Source organism: Aspergillus fumigatus, chromosome 5 (assembly GCF_000002655.1).
Source record: "Aspergillus fumigatus Af293 chromosome 5, whole genome shotgun sequence".
Lineage (NCBI taxonomy): Eukaryota > Fungi > Ascomycota > Eurotiomycetes > Eurotiales > Aspergillaceae > Aspergillus > Aspergillus fumigatus.
Genome location: NC_007198.1, coordinates 138854 through 159040, shown reverse-complemented (window position 1 = coordinate 159040; position 20187 = coordinate 138854). Strand labels below are relative to the sequence as shown.

The following is a 20187-nucleotide window of genomic DNA, read 5'->3' as shown; positions in this document are numbered from 1 at the left end:
CTTTCATCTCTTCCTCCTCCAGCAGCGGATCAATAAATTCATTACCTAATTAGCCTGCTGAGCCCTCCATCGCCTAACCTAGTTCTGCAGCAGTTTTGCGGGGCATGTTACACCAGTTAGTACTCAGGCAAATAAGCGAGAATAGTGAGATTGGCGGAGGAGATGTTCTTACTTCAAGTAAACAGGGCACTGGGGATTTGTATCTCCCGCAAATCTATGAATTCTTACTATCATCTAAACTCTTGAACGCTCATTCCCTGTCTCCTATCTGATTTCTTTATTCTTACCAAAATTGACATGGTTTTTTTGTTGAAATGTTGTTCGTTTCCATTACTGCTGCATTACTGCTAGCTGTGCTTGACACCCTGCCAGCAGGAATGCAAGCCCAGGATGCCGAGGGCTGGTACAAGGCCCATCCGGGCATGGCGCGTATCAGCCAGGTGAACCAAGATACGCATCAAATTGTCGATGAATTCGGCCGTACGCGGTTCTTCCACGGAACCAATGTCGTGATGAAGGAGCCACCGTGGTATCGGCCGTTCGAGTGGGCGCCTGGTGTCTCATCGTTTGGCGAGCAAGATGTCCAGAATCTGCACGCCTTAGGTCTGAACATTGTGCGGTTAGGCCACAGCTGGGCCGGCGCAGAACCTGTGCGTGGGCAGTACAACCAGACATTTCTAGATATCATGAAGAAGCAGACCAAGTTGGCTGAGGACTACGGCCTCTATGTTTTGGTGGACGTGCATCAAGACGTCCTGGCGCGGCAGTTTTGTGGCCACGGCGTACCTGATGTAAGTAGAATGCGTGGCCCTGTTGGCACCGCTGCGACTGACATGGCTGTGCAGTGGTTTGTGAAGGAGGACTGGGTACCGGGCTGGAAGATGTACCCCTTTCCTCTCAAGCCAACACCGTTCCCCGTGGATAATAAGGGGTTCCCCTCGCCGCAGTCGCTTTGTGGCACCGTCGACTGGTCTCTGAGCTACACATCGGCGGCAGTGTGTAATGCATTTGGGCGATTGTACAACAACTACGACGGGCTGGGCGATGCGTTCGCGGCGTACTGGAAAAAGCTGGCGTCTGAGTATGTCGAGACGACCAACGTGGTCGGGTATAACCTGCTGAATGAGCCGTGGGTGGGCGACTCGATGGCCGACCCGACCCTGCTGGTGCCAGGGGTTGCCGACCACAAGGTCCTCGAAGGCCTCTGGAACCGCGCCGCAAAGCAGATCCGTACCGTCGACAATGACACGCTCATCTGGTTCGAAGGTGCCACCATTGACATCTTGTCGGGTTTCAACAATGTCCCTCTTGGAGACGGCTCGAAGTCAGTCCACTCATTCCACTACTACAGCCCACCGCAGCTGTCGTCGATTTCTACCACACTCAACAACCGGCGCAAGGACAACGAGCGTCTGAGGACCGCCGGGGTGCTGACTGAGCTCACCTTCTGGATGGGCGAGAATCAGCAGATGCAGGGCCTAGCGGACGCCATGTCGGCGACCGACGCCCATATGGTTTCGTGGATCGGCTGGGCGTACGAAAACCTGTACAACAGCACATCTGGTCAGCCCTACCCTGAGCTGGCAAAGCACTACAGCCGAGGATACCCTGCCGCTGTTGCTGGCACTCCCAACAGCTTCAGCTTCGATGAGAACTCAGGCACCTTCAAGCTGCAGTTCACGTCTGATCCAAATATCAAAGCACCCACTGAAATTATCCTGCCTCCATCGACGTTCCCCAATGGATATAAAGTCCAGGTCTCACCTGATGGCAGCGTGCTACAATATGTACCCAACAAGCGTACTCTGGCCTTGTTCACATCTAGTAGCATCAAGAACACCATCAACATTTCTGCCACAGTCTCTCCTAGATAATCAAATCTACAGCTTACTTCTAACATTACTACATGTCCATAGCAGTTGAGTGACTCTGCTATACTCTACTCTAGCCACGATGCTGATCTTGAATCATATTGCACCAATTAAATATGTTAACTACCCACCACTGAACCAAAGGTGCATCGGGCCGCCAAACCCGTGAAAGTACCGTGGAGACGGAATGACACTACTAGTGCAGGCTTGCTTGCATGAGCAATAAGCAATTCTTGTGGATCGTCACGGCCTTACGCACTGAGCACCAGGTACATAACTGGTTGCTATTACGGATGATGATCAGGTTAGCCGCATTCCAAATGCCAGCTCTTGATGACATGGCAAGAGCGGCAGGTTCATGAGTGATGGAAACATAATACTGTCGAAACTTGCCACCAACGCTATAAGTGATACTGGGAATCCCTTCTTGCCAGTGGAAAGAATTAAGTATGCTGGCATCTGGCTTATTCTCTGAACGGTACTTTCCTTGTTTCCTCATATACCTTCATTGAAGTTGCCTTGATGGGGCCTATCATCACATAGTATCTATCCTGAAACCATAGAAGCCGCATCAGATGGCCCCGGCCTGACTGAATCCGTCTGCGATGAGACCAAGTCCAGTCTTTATTCCTATGTGCAGGTATACGAATACCAAGGTCCATAGCTTCTCCACTGATGCTACCTCAGTACTTAAATAGGTCGTGCCCTGAGCAGAAACCATGCTCATAAAACTTAGTTGGCAATCCTGGCATGTCTTATTTTCTCCATGATCAATCAGTCTTAAACAAGATTAAACGAGCTCTGTATCCCGTAGCCTTGTATTCAGGGTATGTACATGAGTCTCGGGTCAGGATTCCTTGGAAGAAATAATGTCACAAATCTTCTGGCAGAGTATCCGATTTGACTGCCACCCTCGGGCATGAAGCTGATCCCGAAAATAGTAGCAGTCACGCATCACACACACAACATGGTAGGGTCTTTGTCTTGGCTAATGTTGCCTCGGCTGCGCTTTAGACTGGATGATGTTGATGGAGGATGATTGTACGATTCAGCCGCTCGCTATGTGGTGGGATGGAGGGTGGTTGAGGGATTCGTGAGTGAAAATTGATCAATAATGAACACTCCACTTTCTCAAACTTTTACAGGAGCAAGAAACCGCACCTGAAGCCACAGGGATAGGTAACCTGATGAAGGGGTATACGAGCTTCGTGTTCTACGGCAATGTCAACACCCGGCCTGAGGTGACATCGGTCCACACTTCGACCTCACAAACAGGGGAATGAGAGCAATATGTACGGAGTGCTTGGCGGCCAAGAGTGCTTAGTTCCTTCGGAAATGACTATACGATGTGTCGCGCCATTGGAGGATGGAAGTGGCTTGCCCAGGATTCCCTCTATATATATCCCGCTAATCTTCGTGTTTCTCGTATCCCGTTTTGTATTAAGTGCCTGTTGCTGCGCTGACTACTCTGCGGCTGAGAAGGAGGTGCGTCCTCCAGAGGTCTATGTAAGATCACAACTTATCCTACCTTGAAGCTCTTACGTATACTCCCTAAACTTCTCTTCGGCCCTTGCCCCAGCCAGAACCTATCCAATCCTCCAGCCACCATGCGAGTCTCCCTCTTTGCTATCATCACAGCACTAACATGTGTGATTGCCAAAATCCCCGACTCTCCACGATTCGACCTCACCAAACCGTCGTATGACCTCTGGCGGAACAAGAAAACCGCCGCCAAAACCGTCCAACAGTCATTCACCTTTGACAACGTCAACCGCCGCCTGTTCATCGTAAACCGTCGCGATGGCTCCGCCCTCGACTCAGGAGACTTGACAATCAGCCAACTCGACTTCTCCGGAAAGGTCCTCGGCTCAATGCACCTGCTCGGCTGCGGCCACGGTGTGAACATCGCCGCGGAACCAATCGGAAGCGATACGTATATCTGGAGTGAAACCGACGCTGCAGCCAGCGGATACGGGACAGCATTGTGGAAGTTCAAGTTCCAGAATGGCAAGACGTTGAATAGCGCCACGGATAAGCGCAAGCGGATTGTGCCGTTGCCCGAGTTTGACAGGGGCACTGCCACAATTGACCCCGTTTATAAGCGGTTGATCGTGCGATACCAGACGGGGACCGTGCAGAACATCGCCGCGTTTGACCTTGCTGAGGCGAGCGCAGGCAATTTTTCGAACCCACTGGCCAAATGGGAGATTCCGCATCTCGTCAAGGAGCTCGGGGCAAAGGTTAACGTCTTTCAGGGATATACAGCTTACGGGCGGTATGTCTATTTCCTGACTGGGGAATCTTATGACGCTAGTGGTGGTAAGCTGAATTCAGAGGTTATGGCTCTGGACTTGAATACTGGGAAGCTTGTGCAAGGGCCTGTCACCACAAAGGCGGGGTCGACGTTGAAATTTCGTGAGCCGGAGGGGATGGCAATCTATAAGACGGCCAGTGGGGAGGTGAGGCTTTTCTTGGGATTCGCGTCGGGGGTTGCAGGAGACCGGAGGAGTAATCTGTTTTACAAGAACGCGCTGATATAGGGTTGTTGACCTTGTGAGGAGCTTGAGGGAGAGACGGTCTAGATATCATGTCTGATCTCCTTGTCTTTAAACTCGCGATCAGCACCTCGTTCAACAAGGAGCCGAGAAATATGAGGATGTCTATGGATTGCAGCTAGATGTAGATGCCATGAGTATTATTATCCGCAGCGAAGCCCAGTGCAGAGCAATCTGGCCGGTATCAATCTTCATGGTGACTTGGTGCCGCGATGAAACAATCACTCTGCAGCTCATGCATGTCCCGTCAGAGTAGCGAATAGAAGCGCCGTCCAGCCCCTTTCATGGTGGCATCAACTTTCTGTGAGGATCTCCACACAAGCCATGCCAAACGTCTGGTGACGGATTGCGCGGCTAGTTCTGATCAGAATACGGTGTGACGAGAAAACCTCCCGCTGGAGGATTCGTACCTTCCATGCTAAACTTCCAGCGCAAAATGTCTTAGAGTAAATGCCATAGGCAGCTAGTATACGGTCATAGCGGGCAACAGATACACTGCTGTCTCGCGTGCGGCCTGGAAATTGCAGTAAATCAGATAACGACATGAAGAATCGTGGGGATGAATCGCGCCTTCCAGCCTTCTAGGATAAATATTTGATTGATACGACAGGCATTCTCAACCATATCTCCATGGGGTGAAGACTGGGTTTCATGATTGAGAGCCCGAGTTGATATATTGCTGGCGCTCAAGAACATCACGGAAGACTAACCATCCGCCCATACACCGAGTAGATGCCTTTCGCGGAACCTAGGCTGCCTCCGCGAAAGAATACAATTAAGCAATGTTAGGATTGGCAGCTGAGAGTCCCGTCCCGCGTCTTCTGCACAATTTTGCCAATCTGTCTGGGTTCGCCAACGGGGTTCCCTAGGATGACCATGATATACCAGTAACCTCGTCATATGTGCAGCCAGTATCGCTGTGGTTTCCGCCCTCCGCGACATTATGTGCCAAGTCCTGCTGCTAGAATCGATGCCCCGACCAGTGTCGCTAGGTTGATCCCCTCTGATGTTTCCTTTCCTGGGTTAGACGAACGCCAGTGGGGCAGCAATGTTCATACTACGTCAAACCCAGGTTTTGGAACATGCCGGGGAGTCTCCCGGAATCTCTTCATTTTTGCGCGGCATCAGGGAATACTGACGGAAATACAGAGCAGTGCAGGACTAATGCCGGCAGCAAAGAATGGGATAGGGGAGTTTCAGTCTTGAATTCGTAATATCTCCTGACTGTACAGAAAACGAAGCTTGGAAAACGCGACAGCCAAAGAATATAAATAAGCCTTGCTTCGCCGCGAATTCGAGATCTTTCAGCACTCACAGTCGGCATATTTTCACAAAGCCCCCTTTCTATACAGACTCCAGATGCATCTATCTTGTTAGGATGGCCGCTTGCTTTGTCTATGCCCTAGCTTTCGGGCTCTTTCTTCCAATCTCAAGTACGACCGCCACAAGCACAAGGGCATCCACCACTGTCCAGCCTTTGGATACTGTCCCCGTTGACTTTCGCCCTGTTTACCACTTCGTGCCAGAGCAGAATTGGATGAATGAACCTAATGGTCTTATTAAAATCGGGTCTACATGGCACTTGTTTTTCCAACATAATCCTACCGGAAACTTCTGGGGGAACCTTAGTTGGGGCCATGCAACTAGCACCGACTTGGTATCCTGGACTCACCAACCAATTGCGATCTCTAGTGGAGATGGCATTCAAGCATTCACAGGGACGGCGTATTTCGACTCGGAGAATCTTTCGGGGCTGGGATCGCCATCAAATGCACCATATCTTGCATTCTATACTGGCTATTTCCCCTCGACTGGGGTGCAGGATCAGCGGCTGGCGTATAGTCTCGACCATGGCACTACCTGGATCAAATATGCAGGTAATCCGATAATCTCAAAAACCCAGGAAGAGCCGCATGATATAACCAAGGGTCTGGAGACCCGGGATCCAAAGGTCTTCTACCATACCCCGTCGGGCAGATGGGTGATGATTCTCGCACATGGCGGCCAGAATAAAGTCACTTTCTGGACCTCGAGCGATGCAGAATCGTGGACCTGGAGAAGCGACTTCAATGCCAACAGCATTCCAAACTTACCCGGCGGGATCAACGGATGGGAGGTGCCGGACTTTTTCGAACTCGCGATCAAAGGCACGACGCAGAAAAAATGGGTCATGATCATTACTCCCGCCACTGGGTCGCCCGCTGGTGGCAATGGCGTCTTCGCAGTCGTAGGCTCATTCGACGGTGCTGTTTTCACCGCGGACCCCGTAGATCCTAGCGCATTTTGGCTTGATTACGGCCGTGACTTTGACGGGGCCCTCAGTTGGGAGAACGTCCCTGCCTCGGATGGACGTAGGATTCTCGCTTCTGTGATGAATAGTTATGGGGGGAACCCCCCAACCAACACCTGGAAGGGAATGCTATCGTTCCCTCGCACACTGGAGCTTCAACAGTTTAATAGCAAGCTGCGCTTCTTGCAATTGCCCGTGGCCGAGCTCAGCGCGTACACATGGCTCATCGCGAATATCACGAATCAAACCATCGCCCCTGGACAGACGTTGCTGTCTGACATCCATTCTCGGACACTCGATATAGAGATGTCCTTCACCCCTTCCCCCGGCGCGACGCTGTCTCTCTCTGTCCGCAAGGGAGGGTCTCAGCAGACTTTTATCAGGTATGCGGAGAGTGCTCAACAACTCTCGGTTGATCGCAATGCCAGTGGAAATATCTCGTATGATCCCGCGGCAGCTGGTGTTCACACTGCTACTGTGCAGCCTGATGCAAGTGGGGAGATGCATTTGCGTGTTCTGGTTGATACATGTTCTCTTGAGGTGTTTGGGGGGCAAGGGGAGGCGGTGATTTCGAACTTGATCTTCCCTGACGTTTCCGCTGATGGTGTTTCTCTGGAGGTATCTGGAGGAACTGTAGCATTGAGGTCGGTGGAGGTGCGGGAGGTCCTTCTTTGAGATGGCAAGTACCGTGCGAGGTTTTCAAGTTGTCATGCCCGTGGAACATGGTCCCTGACATGTAAATGCTTTCTTGACTCTTATTCTGGCTTCACTAGGGCAGACAGTCCGCCAGGGTCGACAGACCCCGACCGGATTCTCGTAGATTACCCTTCAAGAAATGAGAGTTATGTCTTTTGCGTTACTAACAATGGTTTGTGTGACTACTTGTCATGCGGTGTGGATTGAGGCTTCAGCTAGAGGTAACTGCGAAGTCCCTGTAGTGTTCCTAGGTACAAGAGCGAAAGACGTTGTGTTTGCTTGACGGAGGGGACATTGCGGGCAGCTGGGGGCTTTCTAGGAAGAAGTGAGGTAGGCAGTGTTCAAAACCATGACAGGAATAACGTAAGAATGATAAGCGTCTGCCGACGTTATTTATCAGGGATGGACCACTTGCAGACGCGAATTCAGAGTCTGTTGCAATAGCTCGAGCGAGGGACTACCATGTATACCTCCCCAGTCCCTTGCTGCCGCCGAGGCAAGACACTCCCGTAGCTGCTCACGGCTGGCACCGGCAAGAGAGGGGGTATCTGCCACTTTTAGGGCAGCCATCGTGGTGGTGAAGAAACTGGTGGAGAGTGAACCTCTAGAACTCCACCGGTCTGAAACGCGACTTACCTGAGGGAAAGCGTCCATTTGTATATTAAGCAATCGTCCACCGCAAACGCGATCCGCGGCAGAAGCTGCACATAGGAATCGATAAACCGCTGGCAGTGATCCAGAAGCTGGGTGCTTGCGGCATTATCTTGTACAGCCTGGTAGACGGCAGGCCAGAAAATCGATAATTTACAGCAGTAATACTTAACATTGAGGAAATTCGACAGCGAGCCGGATCGGTCAGCATATAGCTGCCGGTCAGGCACTTTCGCGAACCGGATGTTCGCGGGGAGATAGTCGTACCACACGTCCAGTTGTCTTTCGAGCTCGAGGGCGATACTGGGTGCGTAGCTAGGCCGGCCATCTGGCGAGCGCGTGACGGCCGAGTTACACCGGTGGAGCATGCGGCGCATGGCAATCTCCGCGAGGAAAAAGGATTGTGCCTGGTCTGCTATTGTGCTGGTGCTGTCGATGGAGTGGACGCTTGCCGGGGAGACACCAGCGAGAGTACTGGGCGCCTGTGGGGTTGGGAATTGCCAGGTGCGGCGGCAGTTGGGAAGCGGGATATACTCGTCTAGGTTCCAGAGGTCGCTTTTGGCGACGTCGAGCTGGACGCTAAGTTCGCTAGGCGGGATTAGTATGTACTCTGCGGTAGGTACTTGTCTAGATGGACTTACTTCTCCAGCAGTAATATTGCCCAGTATGCTCGGTGGGTCAATTCGAGGGTGTCATCATCCGGTCTTTGGGGCCGACTGGTTATCATTAGCCGTAATGTCTTACTCCAGAGAAAAAAAAAAAAAAATAGGGCAACCTTTTGAAAAGATTCTGAATTTTAAAGGACGCTATCAAACAATAGTCGTGAGCCTGGCAGGGCTTAAGCAGGCAGCAGTAATAGATGCTCAAGAAGATCAGGCATTGTATGCTCGTCAACGTGCATTCTGCAAGGACAACAGGCAGCGATGCGAGCGCTGCTTCATAGTAGGGACTTCCAGTCGTGGGATCACGGGCAACACAGCCTATTGCTGCCACGAGAAGCACGAGGAATGTCTGGCACGAGGGTGCGAGAGGCCCCGACAAGACGGAAAAATACGTCTCGGAAAAGTCAAGAGGAAGTATGGGATAATAGCAATGGACTCGATCCGAAAAAGCCGCCAAAGCGTCTGTGATCTGCTCGTGCGATATGAAGAACATCCGCGATGGAGTGGCCGTGCTGACCAGCAGATTCGCTCGCTCTAGCTGAACAAGTCCACGGGCATAATGGTCGTCTAGGCCGAGTACCCGCATGATAGAGTCGGTGGCCAGCAACCTGAATGGCGAGTCCTCATGCGACCCCAGTGCACTGGTCGACGGCTGTTGCGGCTCCGCTATCGGTTGAGACTCCTTGGACAACAGCATGGTGAGGTAGTCTAAGCGCCGGTTGACATTGGCTAGTTCGGTTTCTACTCTGCACAGAATCAGTTCCGACCACCAATTCCCCCAAGGCAGTGGGCGAAGAAGAAGCGTACTTGGTGGCGGGGCGTTCAGGAAGCTGCTGATAGAAACAGTTCAGCCCCCGAGTGCGACAGGGCGCGCAGAATGGTCGCTCGCCATCGCACTTGACCCGTCGTGACCTGCATGTATCACAGGCGAGGGCCAATCTTTTCCGAGTCTTGACCATATTTGATGATGGTCAGCGTATGGGGTGAGCGAAGCGCGGAGTCGATTCAAATACCGCGGGGTATGACGCTCCGTTGGGTCCAACCCCCGCGTTCCAAAGTTCCATGCCGATTAGGGATTTAGAACGCGGAGTGCATCACCAACTCCGCGTGCAGCGCTAGGAGCAATGGAAATACTTCCACAGGATGATATAAGTGTTCCTCGATGCTCGTTTCATCCGTCTCAAGCACACCTTCGGAAACAGACTGCTACGTACCGCCAACATGAGTTCTGCCCTGGGAAGCCACCTCCTCGCCGACGTCACCAAACGAAAGGCCGCTCGCAGCGCTCGCGTTGCCAGCTGGGACCAAAGCGGACTCAACGAAGATGCATTTGTCGTCCTGCCCGGTGAAACCGCTGTGCTCGCCGATCTCCAGGGCCCTGGTGCAATTACGCACCTGTGGTTTGTGCAAACCTGCCGCAAGATCCTTGGACCGGGCCTGATCCCGTACGCCAAGTCCGGAGTGGCCATGATGGAGATCCATAACGCACTCGGACTGAACTTTGAAGTCAATGACCCCGACTACTACCGTAAAGTCCTCATCAAGATGTACTGGGATGAGTCTGAGAGTCCGAACGTGCTGGCGCCGATTGGAGACTTCTTCTGCCTCGGCCACTCGATGGCGGCGAACTTCCAGTCCCTCCCGTTCACCGTCTCTGTGAAACCGTCGGAGGAGAAGCAGTATGGGGGTGCCGCAGCCTTCAACTGCTACCTGACCATGCCCTTCAACAAGCGCGCCCGGATCGAGATCGAGAACCAAAACGACGAGGCCTACATCCAGTACTTCTACATTGATTACGAGCTCTATGCGGAGCCACTCCCCAAGGACACGCTGTTCTTCCACGCTCATTGGCGTCGCGAGAACCCGACGAACGGCTGGGCCCCGTCCTGCATCCAGACCAACAGCCTCGAGACCCAGGTCAAGAACCTTGACGGGAAGAGCAATTACGTCATTCTCGAAACCGAAGGCGCAGGCCAGTACATCGGCTGCAACCACTCCGTGTGGCATGAGCAGGGCACCTGGTGGGGCGAAGGGGACGATATGATCTTCATCGACGACGACAGCTGGCCGCCGAGCATGCACGGCACGGGCGGCGAAGACTACTTCTCGCAGGGCTGGGGCATGCAGAAGAACGCCTATCCCTTCTGCGGCACCATTATCCACGAGGACGACGTGCCCAACACCCAGGTGAGCTATCGCTGGCACCTCGCTGATCCTGTCCGCTTCAGCCGGAAGATCAAAGTCACCATGGAATCCGGCCATGCGAACCACCTCCGTGACGATTGGTCGACCACCGCGTATTGGTACCAAACCTTGCCTGGGCCCAAACTGGACATTTTGCCGGTGGAGAAGCGACTGCCCCGGAGACCTGCCGTGCCACCGATTCCGGAACCGAGTGAGAGGGAAATCGCTGCGCTGAGTGCAGAGAAGAAGGAGAAGCTCGCACAGCACCGCGAGAGATACGAGGCGTTTGTCAAGGATCGGAACGACTGGTTGGAGAGGCGAGCGAAGGATACAAAGCAGCGGGCGCTGAACAATGTTTGGATCTGTGAGGACATCCGTCAGCGGTTCTTGACCAGTCTTAGGGAGTAGAGTTACCTCGTATGCCAAATTGCAACGCATTCCGCAGGAGTGACTCGGAAGTATGAAGTTTATGATATAGCTACTGGAGTTAGTACATTCAAATCTGCCTAGACATCGAAGGGCCAAATGGTTTCACTCGCAACCCAGAACCCAGGAAGCGCTGTAGTGGTGATTTTGTTGATAGTGCGCAACACCGACAGAAATTAACTCTGAGTCCTGCTAACTAGCATAACATTTCCATACTGTGGTGTATTTTACCATATATGGATTTGATTTGATATAGAGTACGGATATAAAATACTACTATACTCATATATCTTCAAGATTTGCACTGTTAGTGGGAGGGCCTCCTATGACCTTCTGGAAATCTGGATATATAGTTTGCCGACACAGGGACAACCTTGGTATTTGAGATTTAATAGTCATAGTATATCATGTTTAATCCCTACTATACGGCAATTGAATTCATGCTATATGAGTCATGACCATTACCATGAATCAAATCATTGAAGCTTTCGGTATTCCTACTATATGGCGACTCAATCATCTCAAGTACCCAAGGAGAGAATCGAAATCTAGGATAGATAGGTGCGTATTGCTGGTAGAAAACTATGAAATGCTGCTGATATACTGACAGTCCTAAATGCATCATTCGAGTTTTGTTCCAATGCGCCGTAGAGATGGATAGCTGTAGATTGATAGTATGGAGGCGATGGGAAGCGTTCTCAGGCACTCCGTACGGAGTATGCAGAGTGGCTGGAGAACGCCCGACTCACCGAACGAGGTGGGGAATGTGCCCATCGGCCCAGAACCAAAGTTTATTCGCAGTCGACTGACACTCTGAAGGCCCACTCGCCGCAAACCAAACGGCGCCGATGCAGCACATTCCCCGAGTCTACTCCGCAGGCTTCGGTCCAGATCCCTTGGGACCCTTCCTTGTGCCCCAGACCGATGTCGTCGCGGAGAGGAATCACGACTCCGCAGGGGACTTTTGCAGCTGTCAGTCTCTTGGCAGGGACCGTTGATCCTCTCTTACTCGACTTTCCCCAGCTCCAGACCCCCACAATCTCTACCCCAGGATGATTGTCCCCCGCGTTGTATGACACTTATAATGCTCCACTTGCACGTCTCCGATCAGTTGGCCATCAGCATCTCGTTACTGTTCTGTGGTTCTGTCGAAGCAAGATGGCAGCTACTGCCAACGCCCGGATGGATGGGTAAGTCTCTCGTCTCTCCCACGATTCTCCCCGACAGAGGTTAACCCGCACAGGGTTGACTACTCCCACATCGACTCAAGCCAAAAATGGCGAATGCTCAAGTCGCAGAAGCGATTCTTCTTTTGGTGTAGGTGCGCACTGGTTTGCAAACGAGCTAGGTGGTAACGGGAAGGACTTTTGATAGGCCTCTGGGTATCCAGCGGGGTCATCATGCAAGGCTTCGATATCGTCGCAGGAGGCCAGTTGGCGGCTCTCCCGGAGTTCCAGAAACAATTCGGCCGTCTGCAGCCGGACGGTTCGCATATCATCCCTGCTCACTATCTGTCGGCGTGGAATTCGATTGCTCCCGCCTGCGAGATCGCGTCGACTTTTATCTATGCGCCGTTACTGGAGAAGTATGGCCGTAAGCCTGGTATCTTAGTTGCCTCGGCCATCTCTGTTGCGGGAGTTCTCCTCCAGCAGCTAGCGACGGATTGGAGGGTCCATCTGGCTGGTCGAGGGGTTAACGGTTGGTTTGTTTCGGTCTTCTTGACTTGCAGTACTGAGTGAATGCAGGTATTGCGATTGGCATGATGTTCACGATTTCGCCGCTGTGGATAGGCGAGACGTGTCGGCCGGAACTTCGAGGGTTCTTCCTTTGCTTTTTCAATACGAGTATTGTCTTTGGACAGTTCGCCATGTCAGTGCTTTCTGTAGGCCAGTCTACACACGGGCTAATTTACGTACAGTGCCGCCGTGGCTAGAGGAAGCAGCTACCTGGATGGCAAATGGTGAGTCACGCCACGACACCCGCAATGTCACTATACACATTGTAACCGCCACAACAGGCAATGGTGGCTCCCCGTTGTTGGGATGTATATCTTTCCAGGTAAAGCCCCATCCCGCTCCGACTGTACGGAATACTGCTCACATCACAGCCATTCTCACATTTGGCTGGCTATTCTTCCCGGAGTCTCCATACTGGCTGATTCGACAAGGAAAGACCACCCAGGCCCAAAATGCCCTCCGGCGGGTCTACGGGTTCAAGAATGACGCCTTCTACAATGTCGAAGTCCGTCGCATGGCAACCGAGAATAACCAAGCCCTCGCATTACAGCGCAGTCTCACGCAGTCCACCCGTCGCACATTTCTGGGCCTCGACCTCTCTGCCGAAGCCGAGTGCTTCAACCGCATGAACCGCAAGCGCACCCTAACCGCCATCTTCGCCGCCAGCGGCCAGCAAATGATCGGCGCGACTTTCGTCATCGGGTACGCGACATACTTCCTTGACCTAATCGGGGTGAAGGACTACTTCGATGCGTCGATCGTCCTCTACGTGGTAATGCTGCTGGCCAGCATGGCCGCCTTCCCCCTGACCGAAATCATGGGCCGACGGACGATGATCGTGATCCCGCAGTTCATGCTATGCTGCATGCTCCTCCTGATCGGGATCTTGGGGTGCGTTCCCGATCAGGGAAAGGCAAGTTGGGGGATTATTGTCTTCATTTATATTTGGGCCATTATCTACCAGCTGTCTATTGGTGCCGTTGGGTTTGTACTGGCGTCGGAAATTGCCACCGTTCGGTTACGGAGCACGACCCAGGGTCTGGTTACAATCACCAATGCGGCTTGGGGGCTTATTATGCAGTTCACAATCCCGTATATGGTCTGTTCCGGCCTTCCATACCGAATTTGATATTCTGCTAACCTCCCCGTCCGGTAGATCAACCCTGACGCAGGCAACCTCGGGGGCAAGGTTGGCTTCATCTTCCTTGGAACAGGCCTTATCGCAGCGATCGGCGGATGGTATCTGTATCCGGAGACCAAGGTTCGTGGCCCGATAAGTGCAAAGTAACATGAGTTCCCAAGTTGACCGTCGTAGGGCATATCGTTTGAAGCCATGGACGAACTCTACGCGAGCGGAATCGCGCCTCGACTCTTTCGCAGAGCAAGCGAGCCGCAGCGAGGCATCCCTTTGGAGTCCAAGACCGCACCTTCGGTTCATGTGGAGGTAGTGAATGTCTAAGCGTCGTGCTTGACACCTGTTAGGCATGTTCAAGCGAGGAATTGTGATGGATATTGTTTCTGCAAGGGACACCAGGCTGCGCTTAATAGGGAGCAAATACATGATGGGGTCAGAGGCAGTAGGCATATGCTTCAGATAGGTGCAAATACAAGCAGTTATGCTTCCAACGTTTCGATAAGCTGTTGATAATATTATCAAGGCTAGCTTGACAGCCTTGCACCAGTGTTTCCTACATTTCATACTGAGTCTGCTAGTGAAGGCGAAGGAATCTGGTCTAGTAGTCAGCAGTCACGACCCTGTCGGAGCATGTGTCAGAAGGGATGATGGGTGATAGAGGAGGGGCGAAGATAGCAGTGGGAACGACTGGAAGAATCACACAATGTTAACTATCCGGCGATTGCGTGGCTCGATTGACAGTCCTTCGCCGTCATTGGAAGTGCATGTAGGATGAACGCCTACCATGTCCCAACACCTATAATAAGATTCTATATACGTCTAGCTTGGACTATACGCTGCACTCTCTCCCTCAATATAGCCCCCATCTCTGCTAGTGAGGGGCTAACCTCCGTAACCCCCTCAAAGATCTTGACTGCGATTTCTAGACCCTTGTCTACCCCCTGAGCGGCAACTTGTCCCAGATACGGTTCCGTCAGCGCCACCAGGGTCGCCATCGAAATAGTAAAGACACTAGATGCCGGGCAGCGGGTCAGTCCAAAGGCGCGGCGGCTTCACAAGCTTCCAGACTAAGTCCAACTTACCTTGTACACAGAGTCCACAGATTCGGCCTACACACACCAACTGCCACAGCAGCACTCGGAGCGAACTCGGCATAGCTACTAAAGAATCTTGCACAGTGGCAAAGAATGTCCCCTTTAGCCTCCCCTGTTGTAAGGACCTCGTAGACCGCTGGCCAATAAATCGACGTTTTGAAGGCATAATACTGCGTGCGCAAAAACTCCCCCTGCGGCGAATTCGAAAGAGGACTCTGCCGTGGGCAATATCCGGTGTCCAGCGCCGTACGGAAGGATAATGCCTCCGGGAGCAACTGCAGCCGTTCGTCTAACTGGCGTTCTAGTTCGGCTGCGACAATCGGGGCGTAGACATATCTGCCTGGGGCGAGTGTGCTCGTCGCCCACGTGCAGCGCTGCAGCATTTTGCGCATTGCGATCTCTGCGACGAAGTATGACAGGTCGGTGTTATGGGGATATATCTCGCTCCCACTGGAATCCGATGCCGGAGAGCCGTACGATGGGTTTATATGCCACCTCCATGTGCCTGAGGCTGTTGGGGCAGGTGCGAACGGAGTCATGTTCCAGATGCCACTATCGACAAGGTCCAGCTGGACTTTGATCTCGCTGAAACGCTGTCAGCTTCTCTGGCCCTTTCTCTATTTCTTGAGGCAAGAAAAGACAACCTTTCAATCAGTACCGCTGCGTAGAAGCAGTTTCCAAGGATCGACGCGGGATCATTCCTGTTTTCCGATTTACTAAGTCACACAATGATCAACACACGCTTCCAAATCGACATTGCATTGGGACCATTCTGCTCACTTCATGATATACATTTGCAGTTTAGACGACGCCATTGCCACAAAATCGTGAGCCTGACACGGCTGCGCATGGCATAGATAATATATCGCGAACAGGAGCAGACATTGTGCGCTGCGAGGGCTACCATCGGAAAAGACGCAGGGAAGCATCTCCATCGCTGCTTGGATATACGCTGCATCCGGGCGAGTCTGGAGAGCATCTACGCCATTCTTGCATTCTACCACACAACCAATGGCCAAGACGAGGAGTGTCATGCAGGATGACACCGACGACGGAAAACACGACGTTACTGCATGGACAAAATCATGGAAATACGCTGCATGCAGGATCGGGTACCAGGCATGAATCTGCTCGGTGAACGCGTTCAAAAGGCTGTCAAGAGAACCGAGTCAGATTTTGTGCGACCAGGATATAGAATGAAAGTAGGGCGCGGCTCACATACATCGATGCTTCGTCGAGGTTGATCGTCAAGATCCCATCCTGTAATGGCTGCGCAGGAACCGTTTGCCTACCGCGCTCTGTATGCTCGAAATACCGAGCCAGGGATGGATCAAGGCCAAGCAACTTCATAAATGCTCCATTTTGGAGTACCATACACGGAAAGCCCAAAGGCGTTTCACCAGCTGTAACCGGAGAGCTTTGTCGGATATTAGGAAAGTGAAACTTGTGTGAAATCCGCCCCTGTACTATTGCCGCGATGTGGTCCAGTTGATCCCATAACCTCGAAAGCTCCGCCCTCAGCCTAGATAGAGTCAGAAAACTACACCATGCCTTTGCATCACCATACCGCTCACGGAGAAGGTGGAAGACCCTGCACTTCCTGGTAGAGGCACTCTTTCCCTCGCCTAGCACAGAATGAACACTTGGGCCGTTGACCATCGCATTTGGTCCGTCTCCCCCGACATGTATTGCATGCCAGCGCACCCCGGCGCCTCCGGGTGTCATGGCCCGCGAGGCCGTTGGAATCCATTGTCAGCTCCCAGGCTTGTGGCCCAGTTTGTCAGAAATGTTGGCAGTCCATAGTGAAAAACGAGTTCTGCTGGGATGTCGGGGCAGCTTACCTGCCCCACGTTCAGTCTCCGACGAAGCAAGGAATCAACAAGCAAGGCCTCCTCTTTCGGAGGGGATGAGCTCCGCTATCATGTTCCAGAAGTTCAATGGCCCATTCAACAGAGCGCTGTGGTTGCTTTGCCCCATGACACGACGCTTCCAGAACACAAAAAGAACAATTCTGATCTGCTTAGTGCGGGGAAGACCCAGGATAGAGAGTCTAGCCGTCGAATGAGCTTCAAGAGTCTCCACAACACGGCTTCGGGCACAAGGAGGCTTCCCTTCTATGCCGAATGAAGACCGTGGCCGGCCACTGAAACGGCAGCATCCCCGACGCATCGGGCAAAAAGGACCGAGGATACGCCGTGATGTGACCACCCTCGCCTGGTCGCAGATGTCCCTGAGTACCTCCCATTTGGATAGGACTGGCAGATACGTGCTGCTGGGTGGTTAGCTTGAGGGACTGTCACACCCCCTCCTTTCCGGAGAGGAGGAACCGACGGGTGGCCCGTGGCTACGGTTGTGGTCTGGTCGGGAGACAGATCGTCCCCTCTCTCTCTCGCTTCGCTTACCTCGCTCCGTGTTGTGGAAGCTACAGTTTCTTCCCGTTCCGGTGACCGAATTTGGCTCGGGTTCTAAAGTAGGGCAAAGTGGGCTTCATGGACAGGCCGCACTGTTCGCATTATCGTACGATAGTCCCCACCAGGCACGGCTCAACTGCACAATTTCTGGCTGATCACCGCCTCCTGCTTCTACGACTAACATTACACAGCTTGCAAGGCATTCAATAAATAAATATGTATATATATATATATATTCCCTCGTCTATACACAGTACTATTGCCTACTGTGGTCCTGCCATCACGCAATATGTACAGCAGTGATTCGATGTTTCAGAGAAATATCGTCCCCATTGTTCCGCGCACCAGGCTCGCCAGGTAACGTTGGGTGTTCCCTAAGATCTAGCGGTGCCGGGAGATTAGAGTCTGAGTCTACAAAAGCCTTGCGAAAGAAGGCAGATTGAGACGCAGCTTACCTAATACCTGAACTCCCTGCCTGGCAAGCCATCGAGAACTAAGGTTGTCGAGTGCAGTTTTGAAGTCGTCGAGGATAATCGTATCGCACAGACACTTGAACATGAAGCAAAGCTGCGGATAAAGCGGACGTTAATGGAGAACTCCAGACAAACCGGCATGCTTCTACTAGGAAGTACTGGGAATTTAAGCGCACCTTCCAGAAAGGGTTTATGCCGAGCGGCATGGCAGACTGGAGTGCTCCAGTCACACTGAGGACATCCAAGACAATGAACACCATGGACAGACACATCGAGGCGAGCATGAGTCCAAAACGGGGACATTCACGCACGAGCTCAACGATGCCAAAGCAGTAGTGTTTCTTGACCACCCAGAAGAGATTACATGTTGTGTAGATCCACCAGGGGTCGCTGGGCAAATCCCGTTAGTCATGTCAACACCCCTCGGCAATGAAGACCAAGTGGACCATCAGGGCAGCATCATACCGGAACAATGCCTCCCATGGGCGGATCTTCTCGTAAACCGTACGGTTGATGTCGTTAAAGTAGGCAAAGTTGGCGTAGATCTCGGCCACCCAGTATGGCTGGACCAAGATGATCGTGCCGATGTAGAAAAGAGACAGCTTGCGACCCATGAACGGCCGGTTCTTCATCCACGCAACGACGTTGTGGAGAGACCAGGATATGATGAGTCCGATGGCGCTGGAGGCCAGGTACCATCCGTAAACCGGGGCATGGGCGAAGATGAATGTGCCATGCGCCAGGGCCAGAATCAACTACCACGAAGGCGTCCCAGGTCAATGTGCATATTCCGCATCAAATCCGGATTCAATTACCTCGAGTAAGATCAGTTTGTGCAGCAGAACCCCTGGTCGCATGTTTGCAATGGTCACAGCAGCCATGATGACGAGAGACCCGGTCATCAGGCTTGGGACCAAGCTTCCAATACCAGTGCAGCGCGGTCCTTATCCGGGGACTGAACCCTTCGGCTCACGAGGTCAACATGCTCCACTGCGGGTGTTAATGATCGAAGATTCTTCGACGTGGTCATATTACTTGGCTATCACATTTTACACGGCGATGTGCTGTGCAGGCGGCAACGAGTCAGAAACGAATGCGGCCAGTCTCCGATCGGGTTCCCCTCTTTTGAATATATACGCGGCGATCCTCCTAATTTGCCGCGGGGAGGACAGAAGGGGACCAAAGGCTCTCTCCGCAATTCGGAATGTGGAGATCTGGAGACGCACCAAGGGAAAAAATGGGGTATGGTTTCCAACAACAGTTCAGAGTCGTTCAGGATAACCAAAGAGGCTAGAGCATCTCGCGGAGAAGAAGCGCTGCTCCGCGATGGCTACGTTGGACCCAATCATATTCACTGGGATCCGGTCGTCGCCACTCACCTCGTATAGAGCGGGCCCAATTATCCCCCAGACCCCGACTGGTCTGGCTCCATGACTCCACAGCACGTCCACAGCAGATTGAGTAGACGTAGAGAGTACATGCTTCTAGCCCTACGGATCGTAGATGGAGAGAATATATCACGGGGCCGCCCGTAGTATCTCAGCCTGAACAGACATCGTATGCTCGTACCAACCCCTCTCGACCCGCTCATCGGGAATGACTTCGGTTTGCGATGAGTGTCGCCTCCGCAGGAGACGATGTGACCGGATCCGGCCCAAGTGCACGTCCTGCGTCAATCAGGGGGTGGCTTGTGTGTACAGGCAAGCCACTGAGTCTCCACCATCACAGTAAGTCTACCCCTTCGGCATAGGAGTCGACGCAGGTACCGTGGCTGAGTGCCCGTGGCAGGTTAGTGCAGGAGCTCTCGAGTATGCGAGAAAGACTCGAGTCTATAGTCCTGATCCTAGAGCCTCGACTGCAGTCTTCAACACTTGTTCACGACGCCCCACTTGTGGGGGGTCCACAGAATTGTCCGCCTCTCGTCATCAAATCTCCTCACCTCATGCAAATTCTCGGATTACCGAAGGATCTAGCATCAGTTCTCTATCGCTTGGAGATCGCTG

At 52.6% G+C, this 20187-nt stretch overlaps 8 protein-coding genes across 8 annotated transcripts; 5 read left to right on the top strand and 3 right to left on the bottom strand.

The window, feature by feature from the left end:
* Nucleotides 1–314: 314 nt before the first annotated feature.
* AFUA_5G00550 (putative endoglycoceramidase) lies at nt 315–1874 on the top strand (the record flags this gene model as incomplete). The annotated part of the gene is made up of 1 exon (XM_743191.1): nt 315–1874. One exon carries the CDS (start codon nt 315–317, stop codon nt 1872–1874), a length of 1560 nt encoding a protein of 519 aa, XP_748284.1.
* Nucleotides 1875–3276: 1402 nt separating this feature from the next.
* Nucleotides 3277–4640, top strand: AFUA_5G00540 (putative FacC-like extracellular signaling protein). The gene has a single exon (XM_743192.2). The coding sequence runs from the start codon at nt 3479–3481 to the stop codon at nt 4409–4411; it is 933 nt and encodes a 310-aa protein (XP_748285.1). The 5' UTR covers nt 3277–3478; the 3' UTR covers nt 4412–4640.
* Nucleotides 4641–5620: 980 nt separating this feature from the next.
* On the top strand, nt 5621–7472 carry AFUA_5G00530 (glycoside hydrolase family 32 protein). Its single transcript, XM_743193.2, has one exon. It carries the CDS (start codon nt 5805–5807, stop codon nt 7389–7391), a length of 1587 nt encoding a protein of 528 aa, XP_748286.1. The 5' UTR covers nt 5621–5804; the 3' UTR covers nt 7392–7472.
* A 50-nt stretch (nt 7473–7522) lies between these two features.
* Nucleotides 7523–9709, bottom strand: AFUA_5G00520 (uncharacterized protein). Its single transcript, XM_077804702.1, has 5 exons — nt 9533–9709; nt 8839–9471; nt 8705–8779; nt 8049–8651; nt 7523–7998 (listed from the first exon to the last, which is right to left on the bottom strand). Exons 1-5 carry the CDS (start codon nt 9682–9684, stop codon nt 7809–7811), a joined length of 1653 nt encoding a protein of 550 aa, XP_077660841.1. The 5' UTR covers nt 9685–9709; the 3' UTR covers nt 7523–7808.
* Nucleotides 9710–9946: 237 nt separating this feature from the next.
* AFUA_5G00510 (glycoside hydrolase family 172 protein) lies at nt 9947–11357 on the top strand (the record flags this gene model as incomplete). Its single annotated transcript, XM_743195.2, has 1 exon — nt 9947–11357. The coding sequence occupies one exon, from the start codon at nt 9947–9949 to the stop codon at nt 11315–11317; it is 1371 nt and encodes a 456-aa protein (XP_748288.1). The 3' UTR covers nt 11318–11357.
* A 1136-nt stretch (nt 11358–12493) lies between these two features.
* On the top strand, nt 12494–14697 carry AFUA_5G00500 (putative MFS alpha-glucoside transporter; the record flags this gene model as incomplete). Its single annotated transcript, XM_743196.2, has 6 exons — nt 12494–12525; nt 12579–12652; nt 12710–13033; nt 13254–14170; nt 14228–14332; nt 14387–14697. The coding sequence occupies 6 exons, from the start codon at nt 12494–12496 to the stop codon at nt 14528–14530; spliced, it is 1596 nt and encodes a 531-aa protein (XP_748289.1). The 3' UTR covers nt 14531–14697.
* Nucleotides 14698–14870: 173 nt separating this feature from the next.
* AFUA_5G00495 (fungal specific transcription factor domain-containing protein) lies at nt 14871–17754 on the bottom strand. The gene is made up of 6 exons (XM_077804701.1): nt 17142–17754; nt 16523–17064; nt 16081–16452; nt 15945–16016; nt 15289–15885; nt 14871–15217 (listed from the first exon to the last, which is right to left on the bottom strand). The coding sequence occupies exons 2-6, from the start codon at nt 17023–17025 to the stop codon at nt 15016–15018; spliced, it is 1746 nt and encodes a 581-aa protein (XP_077660840.1). The 5' UTR covers nt 17026–17064; nt 17142–17754; the 3' UTR covers nt 14871–15015.
* Nucleotides 17755–17940: 186 nt separating this feature from the next.
* AFUA_5G00490 (uncharacterized protein) lies at nt 17941–19480 on the bottom strand. The gene is made up of 4 exons (XM_743197.2): nt 19000–19480; nt 18650–18939; nt 18361–18574; nt 17941–18278 (listed from the first exon to the last, which is right to left on the bottom strand). Exons 1-4 carry the CDS (start codon nt 19084–19086, stop codon nt 18123–18125), a joined length of 747 nt encoding a protein of 248 aa, XP_748290.2. The 5' UTR covers nt 19087–19480; the 3' UTR covers nt 17941–18122.
* Nucleotides 19481–20187: the final 707 nt, after the last annotated feature.

Bases quoted from the DNA above. Each gene is read 5' to 3' on its own strand.
- AFUA_5G00490 (XM_743197.2), bottom strand. From the start codon at position 19,086: ATGACCGGGTCTCTCGTCATCATGGCTGCTGTGACCATTGCAAACATG. The intron at 18,940-18,999 runs GTAATTGAATCC...CCTTCGTGGTAG, and splicing joins ACAAACTGATCTTACTCGAG to TTGATTCTGGCCCTGGCGCA. The intron at 18,279-18,360 runs GTGCGCTTAAAT...CTTTATCCGCAG, and splicing joins GCATAAACCCTTTCTGGAAG to CTTTGCTTCATGTTCAAGTG.
- AFUA_5G00520 (XM_077804702.1), bottom strand. From the start codon at position 9,684: ATGGTCAAGACTCGGAAAAGATTGGCCCTCGCCTGTGATACATGCAGG. The intron at 9,472-9,532 runs GTACGCTTCTTC...GATTCTGTGCAG, and splicing joins CCTGAACGCCCCGCCACCAA to AGTAGAAACCGAACTAGCCA. The intron at 7,999-8,048 runs GTAAGTCGCGTT...ACTCTCCACCAG, and splicing joins AAATGGACGCTTTCCCTCAG to TTTCTTCACCACCACGATGG.
- AFUA_5G00540 (XM_743192.2), top strand. From the start codon at position 3,479: ATGCGAGTCTCCCTCTTTGCTATCATCACAGCACTAACATGTGTGATT.
- AFUA_5G00495 (XM_077804701.1), bottom strand. From the start codon at position 17,025: ATGACACCCGGAGGCGCCGGGGTGCGCTGGCATGCAATACATGTCGGG. The intron at 16,017-16,080 runs GTGAGCAGAATG...TGTGTGACTTAG, and splicing joins CTGCAAATGTATATCATGAA to TAAATCGGAAAACAGGAATG. The intron at 15,886-15,944 runs GTTGTCTTTTCT...ACAGCGTTTCAG, and splicing joins GCAGCGGTACTGATTGAAAG to CGAGATCAAAGTCCAGCTGG.
- AFUA_5G00530 (XM_743193.2), top strand. From the start codon at position 5,805: ATGGCCGCTTGCTTTGTCTATGCCCTAGCTTTCGGGCTCTTTCTTCCA.